The following is a 25,605-nucleotide window of genomic DNA, read 5'->3' on the forward strand; positions in this document are numbered from 1 at the left end:
CTCTTATATTAACTGTCTCTGTGCAAGGCTGTTTGTATTTCCCTCCGTGGGGTTTCTGATTAATTACGAGGATAACTAAAATAAAAGATTTTTCCTTTTGTCATTGATCTGCTCTCTTGGACTGATAATTTCACTGAAAAGAAAAACACCCTTCCCTCCCTAGGGGCAAACTGCACTGTTGTTATTTTACAGATTAAAATAGGGACTGTGCCGTGTGACCCGGTACATCACAGCTGAGCACAGTGGAGGAAACTGCTTTCATGTGCTTGGCCACAAAAAGGGAGAATTCCTAAACAGATCCCTTCTATACAAATATCAGTTAGGCCCAGAAAGTCACGCTGAATGATTTATTAATCATTTATTATCCCTTCAGCACTGAACAAGACGACCATCCTTTCCTTGAAACACCCACAGATAAAAAATTCCTTAACTCAAGACATTAAATAGGATGTCCTTGCAACAGGCCTTGTTCCACCCTGGTGCTCAGGGAATACAGTCCAAGCTTTTTGACACCCATGTGTCAAAATACAGCTTCCTGGGTGCAACTGAGCCAAAGGGTCTGCTGCTGAGCCAGAAGCTCCACCTCCAGCCATGGGGGGGTTACCTTTGAACAGGTTCTTTTCCTCTGCTGCTCACTGTGTCTTGTTCACGAACCAGCGACACAGAGCATGACTCCAAGGACTGTGAGCAGCATTCCTGCTGCAACCCCTATAGAAATGAAAAACAATATATTGGGAACCTGCACAATTCAATGCCAGTCACTCAGATCTTCTCATTGCTAAATACAGGGTGCTCAGATGCCATGGTAAACAGGACAGCATAAATGTCTAGACAGATATGACCTGGACCAGACGAGTTCTGAAGGGGTTGGATGGTTGGACTGCCCATGTACATTGAGCAAAGCATGTTTGTAAGAAAATGCTGATGTATATCTGGCTAGCAAGAACCAGGCTTAAACAACAAAGAAATGCTTTAGTGTATTCCTAAAGCTGTTGCGCTGGCTCCTGGTGTTCTTAAGTTTTCAAGTTTCCCACCATTTTCTTACTTTCTGAGCAGGGTAATGTTACTGTAGGATGTAAGGGAAGGAAAGGATGGGTATTAACATTTGGGGGCTTATGGGGCACTCTTTTTCCATGGTGGGCATATTATTTAGTGCTTCTCTTATAGTTAAATAACTAGTTAGGTAAAGGCTCAGGCCTCTAAGCGCTGTTCGCTTAGAATAGCCAGTTCTATCTTCACATTTACTAACCCTGCCCACAAGTCCATTTCACTTCCTTTTTGGGTTCTGTAGCAAGAACTGCTGCTTAACTAGTTAAAGCCCTTGGTGGGAACCAGAGGGTAGCCCAAACTATTAAGTCCGCAAATAGATGCAGGAGATGATGTGTTTGAAGTGTAACTTACTTTTACCACCAATGTCTTCTCCCAGAATCTTCCCAGTCACCAGCGTGACTATCAAAGCCAGGGAGTTACAGAGCGGTACTGCCAGGGACATATCTGAAATTGAACAGTTTTAACACAAGCAGTTTACAAATGGATAATCTTGTACACATTGTAAGACACTGTTTTGTGATTATGGCAAGACAGCTGCTTGATGTTTAGCTGAATCACCAGACTAATCAATAGCACTGATCCTCCCAAAATCCCAAATAACCCACTCCACAAAAGCAACGAGAACTAACCTGCTGATGCCAAGGTGAGGTAGAAGAGGAGAGATCCACCTTGATTGAGCAGAAATGGCACCATGTACTGCAGGAAGAACATGAGCCTGTCAATTGCTGCTTGCAAACCCACCACGCGCACCCCCAGTGAGTGGGCAATGAAGGACCCCAGACCCACTCGCACTGTGCTGTGTTTGGCAGCAGCAATGTGGCACTCTAGTGATTCCACTGCCAGTCACAACCTGCTCAATGCCTTAGTTCCCCAGCCTGCAGAAGGCAGACTGTGGTTATTTCATGCAAAATATGAGGGTTAATGACCTGCTGCCTGCAAAAGTGGTCTCAGTTCTGCACAGGAAGAGGCAGTGCTATAGGCAATTAAATGAAATATTACTGAGGTTAAAGAATTCTGATGATAAATGGAATATTTAAGTATCAAGTCCAGAAGTAAAGAGGTAGGAGTGATCCCAAAGGCAGCCTGACACCCTCCTACCTCCCTGGCCCCAGAGCCCGGACAAAGTTGCACCTTGTAGTTGAGGCCCAGGAAGCAGACGAAGTCTCACCTTGTAGTTGAGGCCCAGGAAGCGGATCTCAGCCAGCAGCTGCTGCAGGCGGCCCTGGCACTGCACCTCCTCCAGCCCCGCCGCACCTGTGCGCAGGAATGGCCCGGTGCTGCCCCACAGCACGGCCACCAGCACCAGCACCACTGCCTCTCCTGTGGCACAGCCTGAGCTCAGTGGCCTGATGGCCCCAGGGGAACACCAGCCCTGCCATCACCGCCCTGAGAGGGCCCGCACCGGGTCAACCTGCCCTCATCTCCCCACAGAGGGCCTGGCCAGGCTCACTGCCACCCCCCAGCAGGAACAGCCTCCCCCAGCCCAGCTCACTGCTGTCTCCCATCATGAAGGTCCCCACTCAGGCCCTGCTGCTGCATCCCTCTCAGAGAAACACCCTGCAGCAAGCCCAGCCTGCTGCCGCATCCCCCTCAGGAAAGGCCCCTAGCAGGGCCCGGCCTGCGGCCACACTCCCCTGAGGGAAAGCAGCAGAGCCAGCCAACATGGCCACATCCCCCCTCAGGGAAGGCCCCGCTGCAGGCCCGGCCTACGGCCACGCTCTCCCCTCAGCGAACGCCTCACAAGCAACCCAAGCCCAGAGCCACATCCCCCCTCAGGGAAGACCCCCACAAAAGCGGTGGCTGTTTCCCTTCCTAAGAGAAACCCCCTCTACTCCCCTCAGGGCCGACCCTTCCCCGCCCAGCAGCGCTCTCCCCTCAGCCCCGGAAGCTCACCCACGGGCGCCATAGCGACGGTGACGTATTTCCGCTCTGCGCGCCCTCTGACCCGGAAGTGCCCGTGCGGCTCTCTCGCCACAGCGCTGCCGCCATGGTGAGGAGAGGGGATGGAGCGGGGGCAGTTTTGGGGGTAGTGACTGGTGACCGGGCGGTGTAGGGCCGCCGGGACGGGGCTCCTGGGCCGCGGGGCCGTGGGGGGGCGGCCCCCCGCGGCCCAGGAGCCCCGTCCCGGCGGCCTCGGCCGCGTCTGGCCTGAAGCATTAAATGGCGTCTCCCCCCTCGCAGAAGCCGATCCTGCTGCAGGGCCATGAGCGCTCCATCACGCAAATCAAGTACAACCGCGAGGGAGACCTGCTCTTCACCGTGGCCAAGGATCCCGTGAGTGCGGCGGGCCCTGCTCCCCTCCCCTGTTGAAAGCTAACCCTCACCGCGATAATTAATCAGTCGCGTTAATTAATCCGGCTGGTAAGAGGTGTGCTGGGTTGTTTTCTTCTCCCAGATTGTCAATGTTTGGTATTCAGTGAATGGAGAGAGGCTGGGCACCTACAATGGCCATACAGGAGCCGTCTGGTGTGTGGATGCAGACTGTATCCTTTGATTGCAGAAACCAGTTTGTCCCGGATTTTTCTTTACAGTGATTCACTTAAGGTGATTCCTCCCAACTGCTGTGCTGTTTTTTCTTGAAGAGGAGCACGGGGACAATACAGTGCGTTGAACTCTTCCGCTGTCTTTCCCTTACTCTGTCTTCTGGGTACTGTTTTTTTCCCCCAGGCTGGAATAACACATGCAGTGTGCCCCATCTGCCCTCATTTGTGCATCACTGCTTTTGTTGTTGTGGCCCTGGGAGATTGGGGAAGGTGCCTTGAGTTGCACAAGGTCTTTGGTCTCCAAAGGGTGCGTTAATGCAACAGCTGGAGCCTTTTTCTTTAACATTTCAAAAGGAAAATTGTGGATTTTGTAATGGGAACACTTAGCCTCTGTGTCTGCTTCCACTGGAGTGTTGTTAGTCCTGGAATGGATGTTGCCCAATATCTGATAGGGCTTCTTACTCGTGTTTATAAGTATTCCCATGGTATCTAGACAGCAGCTTTTGGGGCTGAGAACATACTGATATTCCTTAACTGGTGACGTAGGGGACACACGACATGTGCTCACTGGCTCTGCAGATAACAGCTGTCGGCTCTGGGACTGTGAAACAGGTAAGACTTTTCCCACACAGCTGCGTTTGTGTCCCAGCTTTGTCCTGCTGTGAAGTCCACTAAGCTGGCAGGACGTGGTGGCAGCATACACACGTGCTTGTTCATCCCCCTGAAAGAGGTCTGAATCCTAACTTGGACTGCTGGAGGGGAGAGGGTTTGTGTATGTGCCTGGTTTCTGGTGAATATGTAGTGAATTGACTTACTTTACCACCCAAGTAGTCAAAATGTGCAGTGAGAGCTTGCAGGTCGCCAAACTTGCTTGTCAGCTGCGCCCAGTGCTCTCATCCTCCCTCTGACCCTGCCGTTCAGCTGATCTTTGTCATTAACCTTGCAATCAAATACCCAGTGAAGTGTCGTTTTCTGCTCTGCGTTCAGGAAAGCAGCTCGCTCTAGTGAAGACAAGCTCAGCGGTGAGGACGTGTGGGTTCGACTTCGGAGGAAACATCATCATGTTTTCCACGGACAAGCAGATGGGATATCAGTGTTTCGTGAGCTTCTTTGATCTCCGGGACCCCAGCCAGATTGGTGAGGAACCCAGGCCAGCACTGGCACCAGGGAATAAGGGGAAGTGTTGATCGCTGGAGCCAGTGTCACCGTGTCTCTCTGTCTCCTTCCTTCCTTCCTGCAGAGAACAACGAGCCTTACATGAAAATTCCCTGCAGTGACTCCAAAATCACTAGTGCTGTGTGGGGCCCTCTGGGAGAGTTCATCATCGCAGGACATGAGAGCGGAGAGCTGAACCAGTTCAGTGCCAAGGTCAGTCTGATAAGGAACAGCATCTCCCCGGGCAGCAGTGCTTGGGGGAGGATATCACAGCATTCCTGGTGTGGTCATGGGACAGAATATGGCCTTTTTGGCTCGAACCAGCAGCCTTATGGAAGGATAGTTAAAATATGCAGCTCCCTTGAGCAAGGCCGATGTACCAACATCTGCCCTGCAGCTGACAGTGACATCTCCTACATTTTTTTTTAATGGGGAAGTCACATGTACACTCACTTTGCCTGCCAGCATGCTGAAACTGCCTTCTTCACCCTTCAGTCAGGGGAGCAGCTTTCAAACATCAAGGAGCACACCAAGCAAATCAACGATATTCAGACCTCCAGGGACATGACCATGTTCATCACTGCCTCCAAGGACAACACGGCCAAGGTAAGGTCTCCCACCAGAAATGCAGGGGACTGTTGATATTTGCTTGCAGGACTTTGCTCAGAGATGTGGCTATTGCAGAGGTTTGCTCCTTAGAAATTTGAGTAAGGGGAAAGTTCGGTGTGAAAGGGGAGATGCCACCCTATGGAATTAACGGCCAAGTATTGAAAACAGCATTGCCAAAATATGTCTGTGCTACCGCCAAAAAGTGATAGAGGCGAGATATATCTTAGGCCAGTATTTTGGGGAAATATTTTTGGGATTTGGGTGCCCATGAGCAACTGTAGGGGTAACATCTGCCCAGGTGAGGCCTAGCAGCCAGATTTGTGCGAGTTAATTGGGTTGCCGGCCCTCCTGCAGAATAGATTTCTCCCTTTTGCCTCCTAGCTATTTGATTGCACGACACTTGAGCATTTGAAGACGTTCCGGACGGAGCGACCGGTGAACTCTGCTGCACTCTCCCCCATTTTTGATCACGTAAGAATGAGCTCGCTCGTTGTCACAATTTTACTGTGACTTGCCTCAGATAGCTGGAATACGGAGTGTTACCAGCCCAGCTAGAAAAAAACATCACTGTGGAATGGGTCTGGGGAGCTTTGCTGCAGGCTGGTGCAGGGAACAAAGCTTTGTGTCCTCTGATCTTCAGATGTGTCTGGGAGGTGGGAACTTCGTGGGGCTGGAGTCAGGCCTGCTCATGAGTTGGCGCGATCTGCTGGGTTAGTAGGAGGCTTCCCCAAAGTTTGGCTTCCTCCTCTCCTGGCTCCTGCTGAGCGTGTGGAGTGACCAGCACTGAAGCGTTGTGGCTTCTGTCTGTTGCAGGTCGTGCTTGGTGGTGGGCAAGAGGCCATGGATGTAACCACAACCTCCACCAGGATTGGAAAATTTGAGGCAAGGTTGGTCCTTTTCCTCTGGCAGGGCTGAATCCTCACTCCTGACAGCCCAGGGTTCTCTTCTCAGAGCATCTTGCATCATTAAACTTGCAGACCTTTTTTGAGGAAACCCTGATTGTGTCCCTAACCAAACTCCCAACTTCCTGAGATAATTTAAATCTTCCTTCTCCCAGGTTCTTCCACTTGGCTTTTGAAGAAGAGTTTGGCAGAGTGAAGGGTCACTTTGGTCCGATAAATAGCGTTGCATTTCACCCCGATGGGAAGAGGTGAGGATCTCTGTGGGTCTTGCAGGGTGCCCCAGTCAAGTCAGGCCCACCTGTTGGTTAGGATGTGGCTAGGCTCACAGGAGCTCTGCAGTGGGAATGGAGCAAGCACCTTCCTTAATTCTCCCATTCCGGCCCTGCTGCCTCCCCCCAGGCTGACCAGGGGGTTCATTTAGGCCCTATTGCACAGCTTGGCTGCATCACTGATTGTTTTGTTTTGTCTTGTGACTCCTTTATCAGTTTTTGGGGGGCATTGTGAGAACAAACCTCACGACTATTTGGTATAAACCTGGAGGCAGCGAGGTCCTGACAACATCCGTGATTTTGTCTTTCCTCCTGTAGTTACAGCAGCGGGGGTGAGGATGGCTACGTTCGCATCCATTACTTCGATCCCCAATACTTCGAGTTTGAATTTGAAGCTTAAAGGAGGACTTCCCCTCCTCTTCCCTCCTGCAGTCCATCGACTCCTGCACAGAACTGTTGTAAGGCCTGAAGTTACTCTGCTCCGCAGGAGGCAGCGGGAAGCAGTTAGCAGCAAACTTGGGGGGCTGTGTGAAGGTGGGGAGCTAGAAACCCAACCGGCTCCAAAGGGCAGGACTGGCTTTCACCGGAGGTAGAGGGAAGGCAAGGGAGGGAGCTGGGCTGGCTGCCTGCCTGCCCCTGGGGATGCTGACTTCCTGCCCTGCTGGGCATATTTATATATCAGGGGAGAAAAAAGATCATCAGGAAATAAACAGAAATCTTCTATAAACACAAGGAAAAGCGCCTCTGATTTTGGTTTGGCTTTTTTTTTGGGCTGGAACAGAATTAACCTGAGTGCTTTGCTTTCCTGGCTCTGTTGGCGGTGCCTGGCTCCCCACCCATGGGCAGACAGTGCCTCTGTCCGCTGTAGCTTAACTCTTTCCCGGGGAGGATCTGCAGCTATGGTTCGGGTCCAGCCCTGAAGTGTGAACAGGCTGGAAGCGCAGCAGCCAGTCATTGTTTTCCAGATGACACACACGCACCCGGTTCTGGTGCTTTGTTTATTTGCTGGACTGACCCTGAGCCAGCTTTCCTCATGAAACAGTTATTTCCTGCGCTAGTACGCTGGTGTTGCAAATCCTCATCCTTCCAGCCCTCTTGCCCTGTGTCTGTCTGTCCGGAGGGGTGGTTTGTATCTCTTTCCTTCCCCGAAACTGGGTTCAAGGGCAGATTTCCCGGGCTGGCTCCTAGCTTGGAAAAATTCTATGATTTCATGGCTGATGCAACACATGAACTGCAGTTAGCATGCCCTTTGTGGAGAGGGCCTCGTGACTTTAGTGTGTTTTGCTGCTTCAGTTTTGCTGTGCTGACTGTGCCTGGCAGCCGGGCAGGGGCTGTGAGCCTGGCATGCCGTGGTGGGAGCTGCCAGAGGCTGATGCTGCTGGGCACATCGACCTCCCGCTGCCTTCTCCACCAGCGGTCCAGGTGAAATCCCGCTGGGGAGGGAGCAGGCTGCTCCTGCCCCGACGTAAGCGCAGAAAGCAGGTGTGGGCTGTGAGAGAGACCACTTTACTGAAACAAGCTCAGTCTGTGCAGCCCAGAGGCTACAAAAAGGGTCTGTCCACCCCATCCTGGAGTTGTCCTCCAGGCTCCGCAGGGCCTGTGTCCCGCACAGCGCTTCCTGCGGAAAGCTGCAGTGTCGCGTTGGCCCGGCAGCCCGTGGGGACTGGATTACCGCATTGCCCACGCTGCCGTTCATCGTCCGTTCTCTGTCTGGGCAGCGGGGTCAGAGAGGGACCGGCTCAACCTGCTCTCCACGCTCTCCTTGACTGGGGGGTCACCCCCCTCTGCTAACCGCTGGACCTCTGCCCAGGCCTCGTCCAGGTACTGGGATGAACGGATCCATCGGAAGAATAAACCTAGGAGAGAAGGGGCTGTGTGTTGTCTCAGCTGTGCCGTAGCCCTGGCGAGAGAGGGAAAAGCAGAGCATTCCCACCCAGCCCAGCTCAGAGCTGAAGGTGGGTTTGGAGGGCACCGGACCCAGCTCACCCTGCCAGAGCTGGATGCTCTGGGGCTCGACAGAGGGCCAGATGACCAGGGCGTTGTGCGAGTAGAGGGGGTTCAGGTACTTCTTCTTCTCCCCAGGTTGGTTCAGCCAGGCCCAGAGGGCATGCGTGCTCTCCCTCACTTTACACAGGCACCTGCCAGAGAGTTGAGAAGCGTTTCAGCCCCTCCCAGGGGGCCTGGGGTTACCCAGGCTATGACCGGGAGGGCTTCACTCTGCCCCATCTGACAGGGTCTGCGCCAGGGGCACAGTGGTGACCACGGCATTGCTCCTAAGGGACAGTGCTGTCCCCGCTTCCCACCCACTTGCCTCTCTTTCTCGTTGTTGCAGAGGAAGGTGCCGTAGGCAGAGGCGTAGGCGTTGTCGAAAAGGGTGAGGAGGAGATGCTCGCTGAACTCCAGAGAGAAGGGGAACTGGCGGCTCAGCTGCCACACGCAGTCGAGGAAGAGGAGGAAGAGCGGCGCCTCCTGCTTCAGCCGGGCGTGGGAGTAGGCAGAGCGGGCGCAGCGGAGGTGGAAGGGGTGGCCAGCCTGTGGGACCCCCGAGGGGGAATAACGGGGGTGAAGAGGAGTGGGGGGAGTGCGCCCAGCCAGGCTGGGGTCCCCAGCCCCCTTGGGACTGCTGGTCTCACCTCAATCCACTCCCGCTCCAGCAGCCCCTGGAAGCCTGCCAGCGTGCGGCAGGACGGGTCCAGGATCACCTGGGCCAGCGCCGTCACCAGCAGCGTCGTGTCCGTCCCCTCCGCCCCGTGGACCAGCACGCTGGCCTCCTCCCTGTGGGCAAGCGCGGACGGGTGGGGCGATGCTGGCGAGCCCGGGGTGATGCCCGAGGTTTGTGCTGTGTTGAGAGCTTTGAAAGGGGGCAAGCGGGGGCCGTGGGGCAGCAGCCCCCCCCTTACCTGTCCAGGCACTGTGCGGCCAGGCAGGCTGTGCTCAGGGCTGCCTTGACGTGGCTCAGCCAGCGGCAGCTCTCCAGCCGGCTCAGCCACCGGTCCATGTTGATTGAGGTGTCATTGCAGGCTTCCACCAGTTTAATAAAGCTCTCCTGCAGCGGGCGGCCTCTGGGAGGGGAGGAGAGCGCTGTCAGGGGCTTGGTGAGTCTTGCAGGGGGCTGGAGTCCCCATGCCATCAGCAGGGCAGTGTGACCACCCATGTCACGAGAGGGCCAGGCCTCAGCCCAGCCCCTCACCTCTCCAAGGGCCGGTGCAGCCTCCTCCACTGTGGGTAGGAGGACTTGGGCTCCGTGCCCCCCCCCGTCATCCGAGCCTGCTTTGCCGCCTGGGCCGACCGCGTGTCAATGATAAAGCCTCGCTCCCCCTCATCCAGGATGGTCCCCAGCAGCATCTCATCCTCACGGCAGCGCTTTCGGTTGGGGCCCGTCAGTGGCTGGCTGCTGCGGAGCATCGCCTGCGGGGTGAGGGCCAGCGGGCAGTGGGGGGACCCTGTGGGGTTGGGGGGCTTAGAGCCACCCCAGGGCTGGCAGTGGTGGGAGAGGAGACAAGGGGCAGAACAGGGAGGTGGACTCACGGTGCCGTTCTTGCAGTGGTAATAGCTGAGGACGGGGAATCGCCCGCCCTGCCGGAAACGGGCAGCCTTCTGCAAGGTGTCATCGTCCACCGCTGCCGGCACGATGACGGTGGGAGGGTACGTGGGGCAGGTGGTGAAATCCCGGTTCACATCGCTCAGCCGCCACTGGCTCGTCTGGCGGAGATGGGGGGGAGGGGGGCTGCCTTGGGTGCCGTCTTGGCTGCGTGAGCCCCAGTGGGCAGCCCGGCATGGCGGGGGGGAGTCGCTTCTGCCCCCAGCCCAGCCGGCTCCCTCCCTTCCAGGCTCACCTGTGAGGCGATCCGTTGGAAGTACTGCTCGAGAGGGAAAAGGTGCCATCCTTCCTCGAGCTTCAGGCTCTGGGGTCTGTAGAAGAACGGGTACATCATCATCACGGAGTCCACCGAGGAGAGAGCCTGGAGCGAGAGCAAAGGTGGAGCTGGTCACGGGCAGGGGGTGCGGATCAGAGCACAGAGGTGGCTCAGAAAGTCCCCACCATGTCCCCAGGGCTCTGCAAACCCTGGGTCTGTTCCCTACTCCTGGCCACATCCCAGCCGAGAGCGAGGGCTGGGGGGGCAGGCGCTGGCACCAGCAGCCCCGCTGGCACCCGGTGCCAATGGTGCCAATGCTGCCCGCCCCGGAGCAGAGTGTTTACCCATGTTAATGACAGACCAAGAGCAAACACTGCAGGCGGCCGCTTTCCCCTGCCAACCCTTTGCACCCTGGGCAAGGCTCCGGGAGCTCACCTCGATGGAGCTGGCAATGTTGAGACACTCTTCCATGCCAGGGATCTCCAGCTGCAGCACCTTCAGGTCTTTGCACCGGAGCGTGATGGTGCCGGAGGAGCCAGCGATCCTGGGGGAGGCAGGGGGGGCTCAGGACCAGCTGTAGGTCCATGTACGCAGAGACAGCGCCGAGCTGCCCTCTCCCCCCGGGAGAGCCAAGCGGGGCGAAGCGAAAGGGCTGTGCCGGTGCGGGATCGCTGGCTCTCATCCGGCACCGGGGGCTCGCCTGTCCGAAGCCAAGATTTCCAGCATCTCCCTGGGGCCCGGTGGGCACGGCGGTGGTTAGCACAAAGCCGGGTGCTGCCAGCTGGGTTAGCAGAGCCGAGAGAGCATTAAAAGCCAAACCTGGTGTCTCGTGGGGAGTCATTAGTCCGGGGGGGCTGGTACCAGCCTAAATTCTGCACTCTGAGGCACGGAGGAGAAGAGGAGGTCAATGGCCGGTGCCGCGAGCGTCGCCCGGCGTGGGCCATGGGGAAGAGGAGGGACGAGGCTCAGCAGGCAGCGCCATGGGGTGCCCGTGCCCTGCCGCCGGGAGAGCAGTGGGGGATCTCCTCCAGCTAAGGCAGGGGTGACACTGGTAGAAAGGACCGCAGGGACAGCCGTGGGGACAGACCCACCTCTTCTCCACAGCATCCACGTTGCGGATGAGCAGCCAGAGCTCCAGGGTGCCGGGCTGGCTGTCCCCCCCGGGGCAGGAGGAGAGGAGCAGGTGGTGGCTGGTGATGCACAGGGTGCCCTTCACGGCCGGCAGCCCCACGCACGACAGCAGCACGCTCTCCACTGTCGCCGTCTTGATCAGCTCGGAGAACTCCATGGCGGTGCTGGCAGCCAGGCACAGGACCTGCTGCCGCAAGGCCGGAGGGAGAAAGGGGAAATCCTGCAGCGACAGCCCAGCCCGCAAACCCTCTTCCCTCTGCGTCACACGGGGCCCTATAGCCTCACCCCCCTCTTCGTGTTTACATTGTCACCTACAGCCTACAGAGCTTCCTCGCTGCAAAATGCAGGGGAGTGCCATGTTTCCTCCCCCAGCAATGCTGTCACTGCAGATGGGGAAACTGAGGCACAGGCCGAGGGGGCTGAGCTGGTGCCAGGCTCCCCAGCAGTGCACAGACCCCAAGCTGGGTACCCCGCACCCCACGCCAGCTGTGCTGCATGCGGGGTGTGGGGGGTGGTAGCTGGTGCCACTGCAACTGCTGTCTTGCGGGGAGCAGCTCTGGGTCCTTTGCTGCCGCCATGGGGCCTGCCATGCCGGGGCTGTATGGTGCTGAGCACCACCAGCACCCCAGCACAGCCTGAACCTGGCTCCCAGGGTGCTGGGGGGCTCTGCCTGCACCCACAGCCCCCCGTGGCCCTGGGGATGGAGCCAAGTGCCCTGGGTGAGGAGGAGGAGGAGGAGGAGGAGGAGGAGGGTGAGCAGCTGGCAGCAGTGCCTGCTGTGGCCACCCCAGTGCTTACCTGCTCGGGCTCGGTGCAGGCAGGGACCTCGGGGTGCGAGTGGGAGATGTTGGGGTGCAAGTGGGAGATGGGGTGACCTCGGGGTGCAAGCGGGGATCTCAGGGTGCAAGCAGGAAACTGCTGGGTATAAGCAGGGGAGCTCGGCATGCAAGCAGGGAGCCTGGGGTGCAAGCGGGGGACTTTGGGGCGCAAGCAAGGCTCTCGGGGTGCGAGCGGGAGACTGTGGGGTGCACGGGAGACCTTGGGGTGCAAGCAGGGGACCTCAGAGTGCAAAGAGTGCACTCAGAGGGCATAGGGAGGGGAGCTCAGGGTGCGAGCAGGGATCTCGGGGTGCAAGCAGGAGAGCTCAGGGTGCGAGCGGGGACCCCGGGGTGTGAGTGGGGACCCCGGGGTGCGAGCGGGGACCCCGGGGTGCGAGCTGGGACCGCACACCCAGCCGTGCCGGCGGGGCCGGCGGATGTCGGGGTTAAGGTGGCCTGGCCCGGGGCGGCTCCGCCGGCGGGGCCGGGATGGGCGATGGTCTCCCGGGCTGGGGGGGGGGGGGAAGGGGGGTCACCGCGTGGGGTGCGACAGCGAGGGGACACGCGGGGGCCGTGGGGAGGGACACGCGGGGGCTGGCAGCGCAGCAGGGGCGCTGCACGCAGGGTTTCGGGGACGGGGGGGGCTGTCCCCGGGGCAGGCGGCGCCGGTGGGGCGCGGGCCAGTCCCGTAAGCCCCCCCCGCTGCCCCCGGCCCGCCCCGGGCAGCGCTTGCAGCACCGGGCAGGGCGGCGAGGGGGGGGGGCGGGGGGGAGCGGCCAGATCCTGACCCGGTTCCACCTTAAGGGCCCGGCCGGGATGCGGGACACCAGCTGCCCCCCGGCTCCTCGCCCCGTGTCCCGCCCCGTCCCCCCCCCCCTCGCCCGGTTTCTTTTTCCGTCCTTGGGCTGTTTTTGCGGCCCCCCCCGGTGCGAGAGGGCGGCTTCGCCCGGGGATAAATCATCCCCGCTCCTCCTTGCCAGTGTATCCCGGTGAAGGCTTCCTCCAGGGAAACAGGGAGACTCCTCCCAGCTGGAGACAATAATGCTAAAAAAGACAAGAAAAGGAAAAAACAACAGTAAGAAAAAAAAAAAAAAAAAGAAACCAAAACGAACAAACCCAAATAACCCCTCCTTTGCGCTCCTCTGGATACGGAAAGTTCCTGCCCGTTGGAATTGCCCTCGACATCCCCAACCCTTATCGTCCTGGGGGTGCTGGTGGCCAGGGTGCTCCTCACTCTGCAGGTGCAGGGGGCAGAACCTCTGTCTGCCTGGGGGCTTTGGGGGGGGGGGGTCCCAAGGGTGCTGCCATGCCCTTCGGCCAGCTGAAGTTCAAGGAGCTGGGCGAGGAGGAGCCCACCTGGGAGCAGGAGAGCCTGGACGGCGTGAAGGCGCTGGCGGCCAAGTTGAAGTTGCAGACACGGAGACCCTCCTACCTGGAGTGGGAAGCCCGGGTGAGGGGGCAGCCCTGGTGCAGTCGGACCCCCGGGGGGACATGGGGGGCACGGCAGGGCCCTGGGCACCCTGAGGATGAGCAGGATGGCAGCGTCTGTGGCTTCGCCACCATGGAGGCGGCGCTGGAGTGGCTCAGGATGGAGCTGGTGAGTAGTTGCTGGTGGGGTGGGAGACACAAGGGGTGGGCAAGGGCTGAGCCCCCAGGCAGGGACAGGAGGCAAGAGGGGTGGGCAAGGGCTGAGCCCCCAGGCAGGGATGGGTGGGCAAGGGCTGAGCCCCAAAGCAGGGACTGGAGGCACGAGGGCTTGAGCGAGGGGTGAGCCCCCAGGCAGGGACAGGGACTGGAGGCACGAGGGGTGGGCAAGAGCTGAGCCCCCAGGCAGGGACGGGGCCACAGGGCTCCTTCGTGCGGAGGGAGGACTGGCAGCCCAGCTTCACGCAACAGCGATGGGATGTGCCCGGGCCAGGGTGCTCCAGCCGCTCCAGCCATGGCACGCTGCTTTGCTCCTCTGCCCAGCACGGCTGGTGCGTGTGGATTTTTGCAAGGCACGTGTGACACTGCGGTGCTGCAGCTCTGCCCCTGTCCCCTTGCCCAGCGCTGGGGGTCACAGCTCTGTCAGGGGTCTGCATTTGTCACCCCCTCCTGCCTGCTCTGCTGGTGGCACGGCTGTGGTGGACTTCATTGGTGTGGCACAGCCTTGGTGACTTCCATGGGGTGACCCCGGCAGCGAAAGCCAGGCGGGTACAAACCCACGGGTGCCTGAGCTGACCCTGGGCTGTGACCCTGGCACCGACCATGTGCCAGCCCTTGGACAGTGTGTGGGCTCCCCAGGGCCACGTGTGCGTGTGGTCCCTGGTGGGTTTGTGCCCTGGGCAAGCCCCAGCCCTGCTGCACGTGGTCCCTGGTGGGTTTGTGCCCTGGGCAAGCCCCAGCCCTGCTGCCCCACCACCCCCACTGCCTGGGCAGCTGCCCCAGCGGCCAGTCCGGCTCTGGCCCTGATGCCTACCTCCCCGTGCAGCAGGAGATGCAGGCTGTGGACCAGCGCCTGGCACAGCAGCTGATGCGCCTGCGGGCGCAGCTGCACCGGCTGAAGGTGGAGCAGGCCTGCCACCAACACAAGGAGATGCTGGATGATGCCACCTTCGGCCTCGAAGGCTGTGAGGAAGACTCGGATCTGCTCTGCAACATCCCCCCCAAGGCTGCCTTCCTGCTCTCCACGCCGCTCAAGCACATCGGCGTCACCCGCATGAACATCAACTCCCGACGGTTCTCCCTCTGCTGAGCGTGGCAGGACCCTGCAAAGTGCGCAGTACCAAGCCTGGATGGGAGCCTTGCAGGCACCCATGGGTGCATCCAGACCTGGTTGGGCTCAGGGATCCCTCCACAAATGCCTTGGGGACTGTAGAGCTGCTGCCAGGGCTGCCCCCCCTTAGGGCAGGCGGTGCTGAGCCTGTGCTGCCAGCCCTGCCCCAGGGACAATGCCAATGCCACCAGTCCCATCAAGCACAGGGTGTTTTGGGGCACCCAGTGCTCTGTCCCTAATGATGGTGGGGTCAACCACAGTGGAAAAATGTGGGGTGCAGCCCATTGAGAAGGAATAAAAGGAGGTGAAGGCGAGAGCTGATGTTTTCTCTTTATTTTTGCATGCCCCAGGGCACCTGCCTTTGCCTCCAGATCTGGCTCCCAGCCCTTCGCTGTGGGGGATGTAGGGGTGGCAGGGGGGTCCGTGTTGCCATCGCCCCTTCCCTGGCTGCTCCCAGGACTCTGGCTCACAGGGTGGGTGGTTTCTCATCGGTTTCTGCTGCAGGAAAGTGCCATGCCGGAGAGACAGTGTCTCTGCTTTGGGGACATTGCATCTTCCTGGGCCAGCACCTTCCTGGGCACCCCTGGCAGCAGATGGGTGCTTGGGCTGCATCGCTGCAGGAAATGCTTGTCACCAAACTGGCTGCGAATGGAGGAGTTGTTTCTGAGGCTTGATGCCGGGAGATGCCAGGGGCCATGCTCAGAGTTTGGGCAGCCCCACATCCCCGTCTCCAAGCCCTGACAGCACTGTGCCGGGAGCAGGAGGGATCCTGGAGGTACTCACCAGAGCAGTTCGCTTTTAGATTTTCCCTTCCTATATTAACATCAAACCCTTTACAACAGAAGTTGCCGCTTGCAGGATGTGACTTTTGTAGAACCCTTTTTGTCAGTGCTGCTGAAAAAGATGTGAGGTGACCCAGGCATAATTTGGGGGGCTGCTTCTCCTTCCCAGAGTAGCAGCAGGACATGGGGAGAACCCGATGCGCACCCTGAGGCTACAGCACACCCCAGCACCTTGGAGCGCTCCCCACCATCCCTTGCTGGGGGCACCTGCTGTGTTGGGGATGGGAATGGGGCTGCACAGCTGCCCCTGGAAAATGTCCCTGCCAGGGTGGATGCTGCAGCCAGTGCTGCTGCAGCGATGCCCTACAGGCTCCTGCAGCCCCCCCTGACACTGCTGGGCTTCCTGCCCATGCCTCCGGTACCTGCGGCTTCGTGTTTGATTGCAAAAGCCAAGACAATAGTGTTGTGGTTGTTATGCTCTGAGCTATCTTCAGAAACACAAGGCTGGCATCCTGGCTGGGGCATAACATGTCCCCTTCACTTCACCCCTGCCACTGTGGCTCTCGGGGCGCCAGAGTCTGGGGGGACCCCATGGTGACAGCCAAAGCGAGGGCTGTGGTGTGCAGGATGAGTCCCACAACCTGTGTAGGGTCCACTGGGGTCAGGGGCAGCTGGTGCGTGGCACTGTCAGCCTGCCCACACCAAGCACCAGAGAGGGGACAGCGCAGGGGACCAGCTAGCTGGGGGCTGCCTGGGCAGCAGGTGACAATCCCCTGCCCATGGCTGGCCCCTCGCAGCACATCTCCCAGCCCGCCGGACCCTGCTCCCCCACCGACTTAGCATCCCCTTGCCCACCCAGTCCCTGGGAATTGGTGGCCAGGGCCACCCAGAGCAGAGACCCTCCGTGCTGGGGATGGCAGGAAGCCATCAGGGTTTGTCACTAGCTCTTGTGGTTGTTCGCGAGCTGTGAACCAGCTTCTCTAGAGTTTGCTCATGAGGCAGGAAACCAGGGCAGGTGGTAAGCAGCAGCGAGTGGTGGCGGTGGGGAGCGGGCGCCCATGTGCAGGGGGCTCGTCTCTGCTCCCCAGAGGGTCATTGTGCTCCTGCCAGGGATGGAGAGGATGTGAGTGAGGACACGGTACCTTCACACTTGCTGCCGGGCCATGGGAGTCTGAAAGCAGCTGGTCCTCCCCTCGCTGCCAACAGGTAACAGGGACCTGGGGGCGAAGGGGTCTGCACCCTCCGGACAGGAGCTGGGACCACCCAGGCGCCTGTGGAGGATGCGGGTTCCCTTGTATTCTCCGCGGTTGCCCCTCGGAGCGATGGAAATGGGGGTTTGGGCTCGTTGCTGCGGGGGGCTGTGAGTGCTGGTGCCTGGGCAGCGGGGTGTGAGCACTTGTGCCTGGGTGATGGATGGGGGGAGCGGGGCTGTGCTCCCCATCCCTCTGTGGCCTTTTAGTTGGGGTGAAAGTCGCTGTCCCGATGCCCTCTGCCCGCCTGGGGGGGTCTGCCCAGGGTGGGAGCGTTGGCCCCTCACAGGGCTCTCTCCGAGACCCCATTTCCAGGGAAAAATAGGAATTTCGTCCCCAGGACCAGGCTCTTGCCTGCCTGGCTGTGGATGAGAGCAGCTTAGGGACAAGCAGCAGTTTAACACTGGTCTAGCGGGGTCCCTGCCCGCTCTGAGGGCTTCAGACACTGAGCTACTCCTGGTTTGGGTGCCACCTCAGCACAAACACCTCCCCGCTGCAATGGCAGCTTTGGAGCCATGATGCTTCGCATCTTCTCTGTGAAGCTGGACCAGTGTGGGGCTTAGCATCCAGCTGGGTCACAGCTGGCTTGGGGTCACTCAGGACACCCTGGTGAGCCTTGAAGAGCATCAGGGATGGGGTCAGCCCAGCCTTCAGCCCTCTTCACACCTGCCCATGCTTGTGAGCAAACCACTGGACCTGGCCAAAGAAGTGGAAGGGCCGGCATGGGGCAGCTCCTCCTGCAAGAGCCAGGAGGTCCAGACACACTCCTGAGCAAAGCCAGGGAAAGGCACGTACACAGCTGTGCAAGGACACACATGCACACCCATGCATGCGTGCAGACACCTCCTCAGGGACATGATGAGGCACAGGGCAGGAGCGCCTACACATCCCTCCCAGGCAACCTTTGCACAAGAAATTCGGTTGCACAGATGCAGTCACAGAACCCAACTTCAAACACCCCATTTCACCAGGTGAAACGGCTGCTTAGTGGAAATTACACTGTGGCTTAAGTACATGAGACAAAAAGGCACAATAGCAGCACCTCCCTCCCCACCCTGGCTTCATGCAAGAAGGAAAAAACATCTCTTGGCACCGCTCGCCTTTGGTAAATGCGTCTGAAGGGCTGTGGGTGGGTTTGGGAGCCAAAATCCTCCGTGGGGCCAGGGTTGTGCTTGGGGCTGTGCTACCGCCTGGGCATCACCGGCACCTTGCCTGCTTCTCTTGCCATCAGCAGGCCACTGTGGTGTGGCTGAACCCCTTTTTGGGTGCCAAAGTGTGTCCCCAAATAGGTGTCACCAGAAGCTGAAGGCACCAGGGTGGTTTTTAGCATTTGAGTCCCCACAGCAGCACCGCACGGCACGCTCGGCTGCCCTCTCCTTGCCAAAATCGCCCGTCACCTGCTCCCGTTGGCCACTGTGGCAGTGGGCACCCTGAGGCTGCACTGTGGGGACAGCCCCCGTGTCCCTGATGTGGATGCCGTGTGGACCCCATCCCCCAGGGAGGGGGCTCCTGGTCTGCAAAACCAGCCCTGGCAGCGCTGGTAGGGGGGGTCTGGCTGGCAGCAGGTTCTGATGGCTGAGGCTGGTGACACCAGGGGCTGGTGGCACCCTGGGGACCCTGCACCCTCCCTGGGGGCCCCCTGTGAGCTCTTCCCTGCGTCCCATGGAGGCACAAGCTGAAATGAAGCTCTCAGTGCCGTGCCCTCCTCGGCAGCGTGGAGAGAGGTGGATTTAAGTGTGTGCTTGTGAGAAAACAGCCGTGCAATTGCTCCCGGGTAGGAAACCAAGGTGAAAATGGTGCCGTCATTGCCCATGGCCACCAGCTCCCAGCAAAGCAGCTCCCAGGGCTTAGCTGGCCTGCTGGGGACCCAGCACGGTGGGGCTGAGGACCCTTGCAGCTGCACCGCCTTGCTGCCAGATAAGAGCTCCCACTCGGCATTCGCAAAAGCAGCTGCTGGTTTTGGGAGCTGGGGCAGAGACACCTGGGCTGGCTTTCGGTGGCACGGGGCTCCCAGCCCTGCCGTTGGCACCCACCACCTGCAGAAACCGTGCCAGGGCCCCCCCCGAGAGCCCCCCAGAGCTGCTGGGCAGAGCTTGGAAAAGAGAGTTTTGGGGGCCAGGTCTTGGTGGAGATAAATCCCGGCAGCGTAGGCGTGGGGGATTCTGCAGAAGAGGTTTTTCCAGGGCTGTGGGCCACGTTTTCCATGTGACGCACCGCTGGGGCCTTGCACGAGAAGGCAAGAGCTGCTCAGGTGGTTTGCAGTGCCCATGCAATGCTTGTGGCATCGCTGCCAGGCTGCCCCGGTGCCCACGCCACAGTGATGGGGACCCTGGGGCACAGTCCTGTGCCAGCTTGGTGTCACCGTGGCCAGGGCTGATGCTTGAGGTTGGGGGTTCCTTGATGTTTCAGGGTGAGGTGCTGAGGATGAGGGCCCCCCTGAGCAGGGATGAGGGTTTAAAGGACAGCCCTGATGAAGGAGAAAAAAGAGCAGAGCCGAATTCATGGGGGAGGCTAATGAGAGCCCTGGGGGAGAAGGAAATCGGAGGTGACACAGCACCATGGGTGAGGGTGCGCCTGCATCCCCCTCTGACCCCAGGAGCTGCTTTTAGGGCCAGGAGGTGCCTGGTCCAGCCAAACTTCATCAAACAGCATTGCAGGGCCATGCAAAGATGTATTAATTGTTAATAGGATATTCATGATTAGGTTGTTATCTAGATGGAGGAGGGCGGGATCAGCCCAAGGGCTGCAGGGTGGGAAGGAGCTGGCAATGCCAGGCTGGTGGGAAAGGGGAGCCTCAGGCTGGGAACTAATTGCCTTCAGTCTTTTTAATTATCAAAGCCAGGACAAAATTAGGAGGAAATATGGCCGGTGACAAAGAGTCAGGGGATGCCCCCAGCTCAGCTGAGGACTTGGGAAGTGCGTGGGATGGGCCATGGGATGTAGGAAGGCAGACGGTGGGACAGAGGGATGGGGATGCACTGGAGCGAGGGGCTGGGGGGGGCTTCTCTCACTGCCTCTTGCCCCCCCTGCAGCCGCCATGGGCTGCTGCTGCAGCTCAGACTATGATGAGGACTGGATCGAGAACATCGACATCTGTGAGCACTGCAATTACCCCATCAAGCCCAGCAGCAAGCGCCAGGTGAGGAGGGGGCAAGCAGACACCCCCCAGTCCTGGTGGCCAAACGCCTCCAGAGGTGGCCATAGGATGGCCAGACCCCGGGAAGGCGAGGGCTCACGTGGCTTCTCGTCCCCTGGCAGAGGCTGATCCACAACGGCTCCGAGGTGCAAGACCCGCTGGTGTCCTATGAGGCCACGTCCCCGCCATGCTCGCCTCTGCAAGGTAAGGTCTGGCCGGGGCAGGGGGTGCCTGTGGACACCCCTCGAGTTGGCCACCACCCCCCTGCCCCTCCGCTTGTTCTCCCAGATAAGCTGGTGGTGGCCTTGTACAACTACGAGCCCAAGCACGATGGTGACCTGGGGCTGCGGAAGGGCGAGAAGCTCCGCATCCTGGAAGAGTGAGTGAGCATCAAGAGCATCCCAGCACCCACTCCATCATGACCCCACCGCTCCCCAGCCAGCATCCCGGTGCTGTCAGGGGTGTCCTTGCGGGGTCCCAGCAACCAGAGGGAGTCTCACCTCACTGTGTCCTTGCAGGAGCGGGGAATGGTGGAAGGCACAGTCGCTCACCACCGGCCAGGAGGGTTTGATCCCCTACAACTTTGTGGCCATGGTGAACAGCCTGGAGCCTGAGCCGTGAGTAGGGCTGGACAGGGGCCATGCCCTGCCAGGGGCTGTGCCGGCAGCGGGGAGAGTCAGCAGCATCCCCCGAAGCACCGGTGGGTGCAGGTGGCCTGACTCCCCCCTGCCCCAACCATGTCCCGTGTCCCCAGGTGGTTCTTCAAAAACATCAGCCGCAAGGATGCGGAGCGACAGCTCCTGGCGTCAGGCAACACGCACGGCTCCTTCCTCATCCGGGAGAGCGAGACCTCCAAAGGTACCATCCCACAGGCCCTGCCGGCATCTCCCGCCACCAGCACAGGGAAAGGTGCTGGGAAGCACAGGAGGAGTGCTGGGATCCCACACCCACATGGTCCCATCTCCCCAGGCTCCTACTCACTGTCAGTGAGGGACTTTGACCAGAACCAGGGCGAGACAGTGAAGCACTACAAGATCCGCAACATGGACAACGGGGGGTACTACATCTCCCCCCGCGTCACCTTTGGCAGTTTGCACGAGCTGGTGGAGTATTACACACGTATGTGCCATCCAGGGGCTGGTCCTGCCTGCAGGCAGGGGATGGAATGGGGGCAGGATGGGGATGGGATGGCGATGGGGATGGGGATGGGGATGGGATGGGGATGGGATGGGGATGGGATGGGGATGGGATGGGGATGGGGATGGATGGGGATGGGATGGGGATGGGGATGGGGATGGGATGGGGATGGGGACACACTGCTACCCGTGCCCCAGCAAAGTCATTAGCTTATGCTGGGCCCCCTGTGCCCTCTGCTGCGTTGACACTGGCTCTGCCCCCCCCTCCCCCATGCCGCAGGCAGCTCTGACGGGCTGTGCACCCGCCTTGGCAAGCCCTGCCGGACCCAGAAACCGCAGAAGCCATGGTGGCAGGATGAGTGGGAGGTGCCACGAGAGTCGCTGAAGCTGGTGGAGAAGCTGGGAGCGGGGCAGTTTGGAGAAGTTTGGATGGGTGAGTCACAGTGAAACTGGGGTGCTTCCTCCTGGATGAGGACGCTGGTGTAGGCAGCGTCAACCGGGCCCCACGGCATCCTCGGGCTGGGGAGGGGTCCAGCTGGGGTGTCGCATGGAGCAGCCAGCACACCCCCAAGCGTGAGACCTTGGCTTTTCACAAGACCCCTGGGAGAAGGGAGAAAACCAGCAGCTAAAACAGCCCAGGGGCAGCTCTGGTTTACTGAAAGCCCCCCAGGCTTCCCCCTGTCTCCCACCCCTAGCCACTCGGACCCCTGCGCTGCCGCCCAAGCAGGCACCCGCTGCCCTGATGGGCGTGCTGGTGGAGGTGTGTGCACAGGGGCTGCACCATGTCTTCGCGAGCTGGGCTCTCTCGCCCTCAGAGCAGATGCAGCCACAATAAGGCTGTCGCTGCGGTTGTCACTGCAACGCTGGGAGCAGCTGGAGGCTCAGAGGCAGCGCGGAGCCTTGAGCGTGCTGTGATCCAGCCACAAAAGCACCTCCTGCTCCTCGGGTGCCACATGGGGAAGACACTGGGGCCGCCCTGCTCCTCTCCATCCTACCCCGCAGGCTCAGAGCGGGGTCCCTGCCTTCGCTCCCATGGGTGCTGGCTGTCCTGTGAAGTCCCCTCCAGGTACCCAGCAGAAGCCTGGCTTCAGCATCGCTGCCCAGCTCCCCCAGCTGCCCTCTGGTTCAAAGCCCAGCAACCAGCAGCTTCCTTTCCTCCGTGTGGCTGAAAGCCACATCTAAAAGTCTCTGCCTGGTGGGTTAAAATGTGGTTACAGGTTTTTGCCCAGGTGGCCAGCACGGAGCTATGATTGTCCCCAGATGTCCTCTGGCAGTCTTCCAGGGTGCGAGGTCCTCTGCCCCTCATCAGCCAGCCTTTGCCATCTCAAACATCTCTTGCTTGCGCAGTCTCGGGTTGGGATGCGCTAGATCTGCAGTCTCCACGCTTGCCCCCTTGGCTGGCACCGCTATTGCCACGTGTCCCCCCGCCGTGCCTGATGATGGGGTCCCTCTCCCCATCATGCTGTGCCCCATCTCTCCACAGGCTTCTACAATGGCCACACTAAGGTGGCCATCAAAAACCTGAAGCAGGGCAGCATGTCACCCAGTGCCTTCCTGGCGGAGGCCAACCTCATGAAGAACCTGCAGCACCCGCGGCTGGTGCGGCTCTACGCCGTGGTGACGAAGGAACCCATCTACATCATCACGGAGTACATGGAGAAGGGTGAGGGCACCCAGGCTGGGGTGGCTGGCGGCTGGGGTGAGGGTGGGGGTGGCTGGGGGCTGTGAAGAGCCACAGTCATTCGGCTCCTAGCTGTTCCTATCCAGTGGTCAGTGCTGGCTTATGTGTCTTGAGCTGCTTTTGGTATCATTTCCCCCTCTCCTCACTCTGCCTTTGCATCACAGCTGTCCCACTGGCTGGGAGCTCGGGGGTCAGCCCTGGCAGGGGGGAAAGGACCCTGCAGGCAGGCTGGTCTCCTGCCCATTTGCTCCTGCCTGCCTTCCCCGGGGGTTGCAAGCTGCCCAGCCCCACATTTGGTGTTGCCATAGGGGACAGTGCCCTGGTGACCCCACCACCATGATGCCCAGCTCCAACAGATGCCGGGGTGGGAGGCAGTGTGTGTGCTTGCTGCTGAGATCTGCTGCCTTCATTGCAGGCAGCCTCGTGGACTTCCTCAAGACCTCGGAAGGAATCAAGCTCAGCATCAACAAACTGCTAGACATGGCTGCACAGGTCAGGGGGTGACAGAGCTGTGGAGCTGCTGGTGGGGAGGGCTCTGCTGGGGCTGGAGCTGGTGCTGCCCTGCTTGGGCTGGTGGCTATTAATTGCAATTCCTCCAAACCACAGATTGCTGAAGGCATGGCCTTCATTGAGGCCAAGAACTACATCCACCGCGACTTGCGGGCTGCCAACATCCTCGTATCGGACACCTTGGGCTGCAAAATCGCCGACTTCGGGCTGGCCCGCCTCATCGAGGACAATGAGTACACGGCTCGTGAAGGTGTGTCCCCAGCCGAGCCCTGCTTTTGGGGTGCACACAGCTCAGGGCCATGGGGAACCCCCACCCAGCCAATTCTGGGGGCCCCCACGGTGCTCCGGGAGCTGCAGGACTGCATGCAGCCACGGGAGAAGGAAGCAGGCGGGGGTGCAGACAGCCTTCTCTCCACTCCATCTCCCCGCAGGCAGAGAGGGGGCTGCGGGGCCCTGCGTGCCCACCCGACACTGCTTTTGGTGGGGTGACAGCCCTACCTGGTGGCTACTGCTGGAACAGGCCCGCTGCAGGGGTGCTAGCCCATTCTGGGGGCTCTGTAGCCAGCCAAGTAGCAGGGGGGCAGAAGGGCTGGCTGCCACCAAACCCAGCTTGTCCCCAGGCATATAGCAGGGACAGAGGCTGACTCAGGGTTGTCATATCAGATTAGGCAGAGAGGGGCATTTTCAGCTCAGCCACAACGTTTTATTTTCTCCCCTCCTGCTGTTTTTCAGGGGCTAAATTCCCCATTAAGTGGACGGCGCCGGAGGCTATTAATTATGGGACGTTCACGATTAAGTCTGATGTCTGGTCATTCGGCATCCTGCTCACGGAGATCGTCACCTATGGCCGGATCCCATATCCAGGTCAGGATTTCCCAGCAGCTGCACGACAGAAGGGCTGGCACACGCACGCAAGCGCACACCCACGAGTGTGTGCATGCACTCCTGCACGCACACACGCTCCCAGCCGCCCCATCTGGCTCCCTTCCCTGCCAGCCCGCGATGGTTTCGACCGTTTCCCGATGCACATGGCCAGCCCCAGCCCAAAAGCCACTGGGGGTTTCAGAGGCAGCAGAGGGTGAAAGGAAGTTTCCCGGTGGGATTTGCAAACGTAGGGTGCTACCTGTGACCTGGGGGTGATCCAAATTCAGTGCTGTGCGTGTTGTCCTCACAGGGATGACCAACCCCGAGGTGATACAGAACCTGGAGCGTGGTTACCGCATGCCGCAGCCAGACAACTGCCCACAGGAGCTGTATGAACTGATGATGCAGTGCTGGAAGGAGAGGCCTGAGGAACGTCCCACCTTCGAGTACATGAAAAGCGTGCTGGAGGACTTCTTCACTGCCACCGAGGGCCAGTACCAACAGCAACCGTGAGGACCCCAGCAGCAGCAGAGACACCCTTGTGTTGGGGTGCCCAGGGGTGCTCCCCCTGCACCAGGTCCCCACAGATTCCACACGTATTGCCCCGGGGCATTGGCGAACACTGCCTGGACCTCAGCAGTAAAGATTTGAAGTGCTTCGAATCTTGGGAGCAGCAGATTTCAGCCCCCCCAGAAGGCGATGGAAGGCCAAAGCCGACAAGTGACTCCAAGGAGTGGAGGGCTGGCACGTGGGGGGCTCCGTGGGGGGCCCGGTGGGTGCCCACCACACCATGCCTGCACTTGCCTGGGGGCAAATCCAGCCTCCAGCCCCACAGCAGGCTGCTTGGGGGCCACACCAGCCCTCTCAGGCCCCTCTGGCTGGGCCTCGCCTCCTCCTTCATCCCCGGTGATGGCAGGTGGCCCCTGGCAAGCAATGGCCACCCCAGCCCTTGGCTGTGGGATGCTCCTTCTCCTGCCATGGTGTTGCCGGGACCTGCCCCGTAACCGCCGTTGGGTTTTGGGGAAATAAAGGCCTTTGCAGCGGCGGTGGCCGTGGGGCCTCCCTGAACCCTGGGGAGGACAGGCCAGCGGGGTGATGCCCTCAGGGGACAGACCCCCCTTCACACCAACCCCACCCCGGGGTGCTGCTGGGGGCCCCAGGCCACTCTCACGCTGACCCCGGCTCTGTGAGACCCCCACGGCCCCGCTCTTGCCGAC

General features: G+C 59.8%; 4 protein-coding genes and 1 long non-coding RNA gene across 8 annotated transcripts; 3 read left to right on the plus strand and 2 right to left on the minus strand.

Annotated features, from left to right (window-relative positions):
* Positions 1 to 333: 333 nt before the first annotated feature.
* Positions 334 to 2,218, minus strand: LOC130146991 (uncharacterized). Its single transcript, XR_008821063.1, has 4 exons — positions 2,182 to 2,218; positions 1,680 to 1,746; positions 1,402 to 1,494; positions 334 to 708 (listed from the first exon to the last, which is right to left on the minus strand). It is a non-coding gene; the product is annotated as an uncharacterized LOC130146991 (long non-coding RNA).
* Positions 2,219 to 2,712: 494 nt separating this feature from the next.
* EIF3I (eukaryotic translation initiation factor 3 subunit I) lies at positions 2,713 to 7,206 on the plus strand. Its single transcript, XM_056331550.1, has 12 exons — positions 2,713 to 2,749; positions 2,868 to 3,040; positions 3,232 to 3,324; positions 3,446 to 3,533; positions 4,080 to 4,145; positions 4,521 to 4,670; positions 4,774 to 4,901; positions 5,184 to 5,294; positions 5,679 to 5,768; positions 6,111 to 6,184; positions 6,355 to 6,447; positions 6,787 to 7,206. The coding sequence occupies exons 1-12, from the start codon at positions 2,713 to 2,715 to the stop codon at positions 6,866 to 6,868; spliced, it is 1,185 nt and encodes a 394-aa protein (XP_056187525.1). The 3' UTR covers positions 6,869 to 7,206.
* A 747-nt stretch (positions 7,207 to 7,953) lies between these two features.
* On the minus strand, positions 7,954 to 11,709 carry LOC130146985 (myotubularin-related protein 9-like). 2 transcript variants are annotated; one of them, XM_056333675.1, is made up of 11 exons: positions 11,417 to 11,709; positions 11,145 to 11,204; positions 10,761 to 10,869; positions 10,305 to 10,430; positions 9,997 to 10,170; positions 9,659 to 9,876; positions 9,369 to 9,530; positions 9,102 to 9,243; positions 8,780 to 9,000; positions 8,455 to 8,606; positions 7,954 to 8,324 (listed from the first exon to the last, which is right to left on the minus strand). In XM_056333675.1, exons 1-11 carry the CDS (start codon positions 11,611 to 11,613, stop codon positions 8,161 to 8,163), a joined length of 1,725 nt encoding a protein of 574 aa, XP_056189650.1. In that variant the 5' UTR covers positions 11,614 to 11,709; the 3' UTR covers positions 7,954 to 8,160. The 2 variants fall into 2 exon arrangements, with proteins under 2 accessions (XP_056189650.1, XP_056189651.1); XM_056333676.1 differs by lacking the exon at positions 11,145 to 11,204 and having other exon boundaries at positions 11,417 to 11,708.
* Positions 11,710 to 12,814: 1,105 nt separating this feature from the next.
* FAM167B (family with sequence similarity 167 member B) lies at positions 12,815 to 15,343 on the plus strand. 2 transcript variants are annotated; one of them, XM_056333687.1, is made up of 2 exons: positions 12,815 to 13,871; positions 14,748 to 15,343. In XM_056333687.1, exons 1-2 carry the CDS (start codon positions 13,581 to 13,583, stop codon positions 15,006 to 15,008), a joined length of 552 nt encoding a protein of 183 aa, XP_056189662.1. In that variant the 5' UTR covers positions 12,815 to 13,580; the 3' UTR covers positions 15,009 to 15,343. The 2 variants fall into 2 exon arrangements, with proteins under 2 accessions (XP_056189662.1, XP_056189661.1); XM_056333686.1 differs by having other exon boundaries at positions 12,830 to 13,871; positions 14,745 to 15,343.
* Positions 15,344 to 16,806: 1,463 nt separating this feature from the next.
* On the plus strand, positions 16,807 to 25,432 carry LCK (LCK proto-oncogene, Src family tyrosine kinase). Of its 2 annotated transcripts, XM_056333678.1 has the most exons (13): positions 16,809 to 17,017; positions 20,094 to 20,200; positions 20,320 to 20,401; positions 20,486 to 20,576; positions 20,716 to 20,814; positions 20,952 to 21,055; positions 21,167 to 21,316; positions 21,614 to 21,766; positions 22,817 to 22,996; positions 23,430 to 23,506; positions 23,621 to 23,774; positions 24,257 to 24,388; positions 24,699 to 25,432. In XM_056333678.1, the coding sequence occupies exons 2-13, from the start codon at positions 20,099 to 20,101 to the stop codon at positions 24,899 to 24,901; spliced, it is 1,527 nt and encodes a 508-aa protein (XP_056189653.1). In that variant the 5' UTR covers positions 16,809 to 17,017; positions 20,094 to 20,098; the 3' UTR covers positions 24,902 to 25,432. The 2 variants fall into 2 exon arrangements, with proteins under 2 accessions (XP_056189652.1, XP_056189653.1); XM_056333677.1 differs by having other exon boundaries at positions 16,807 to 17,017; positions 20,320 to 20,576.
* Positions 25,433 to 25,605: the final 173 nt, after the last annotated feature.

This window comes from Falco biarmicus, chromosome 3, assembly GCF_023638135.1.
Source record: "Falco biarmicus isolate bFalBia1 chromosome 3, bFalBia1.pri, whole genome shotgun sequence".
Lineage (NCBI taxonomy): Eukaryota > Metazoa > Chordata > Aves > Falconiformes > Falconidae > Falco > Falco biarmicus.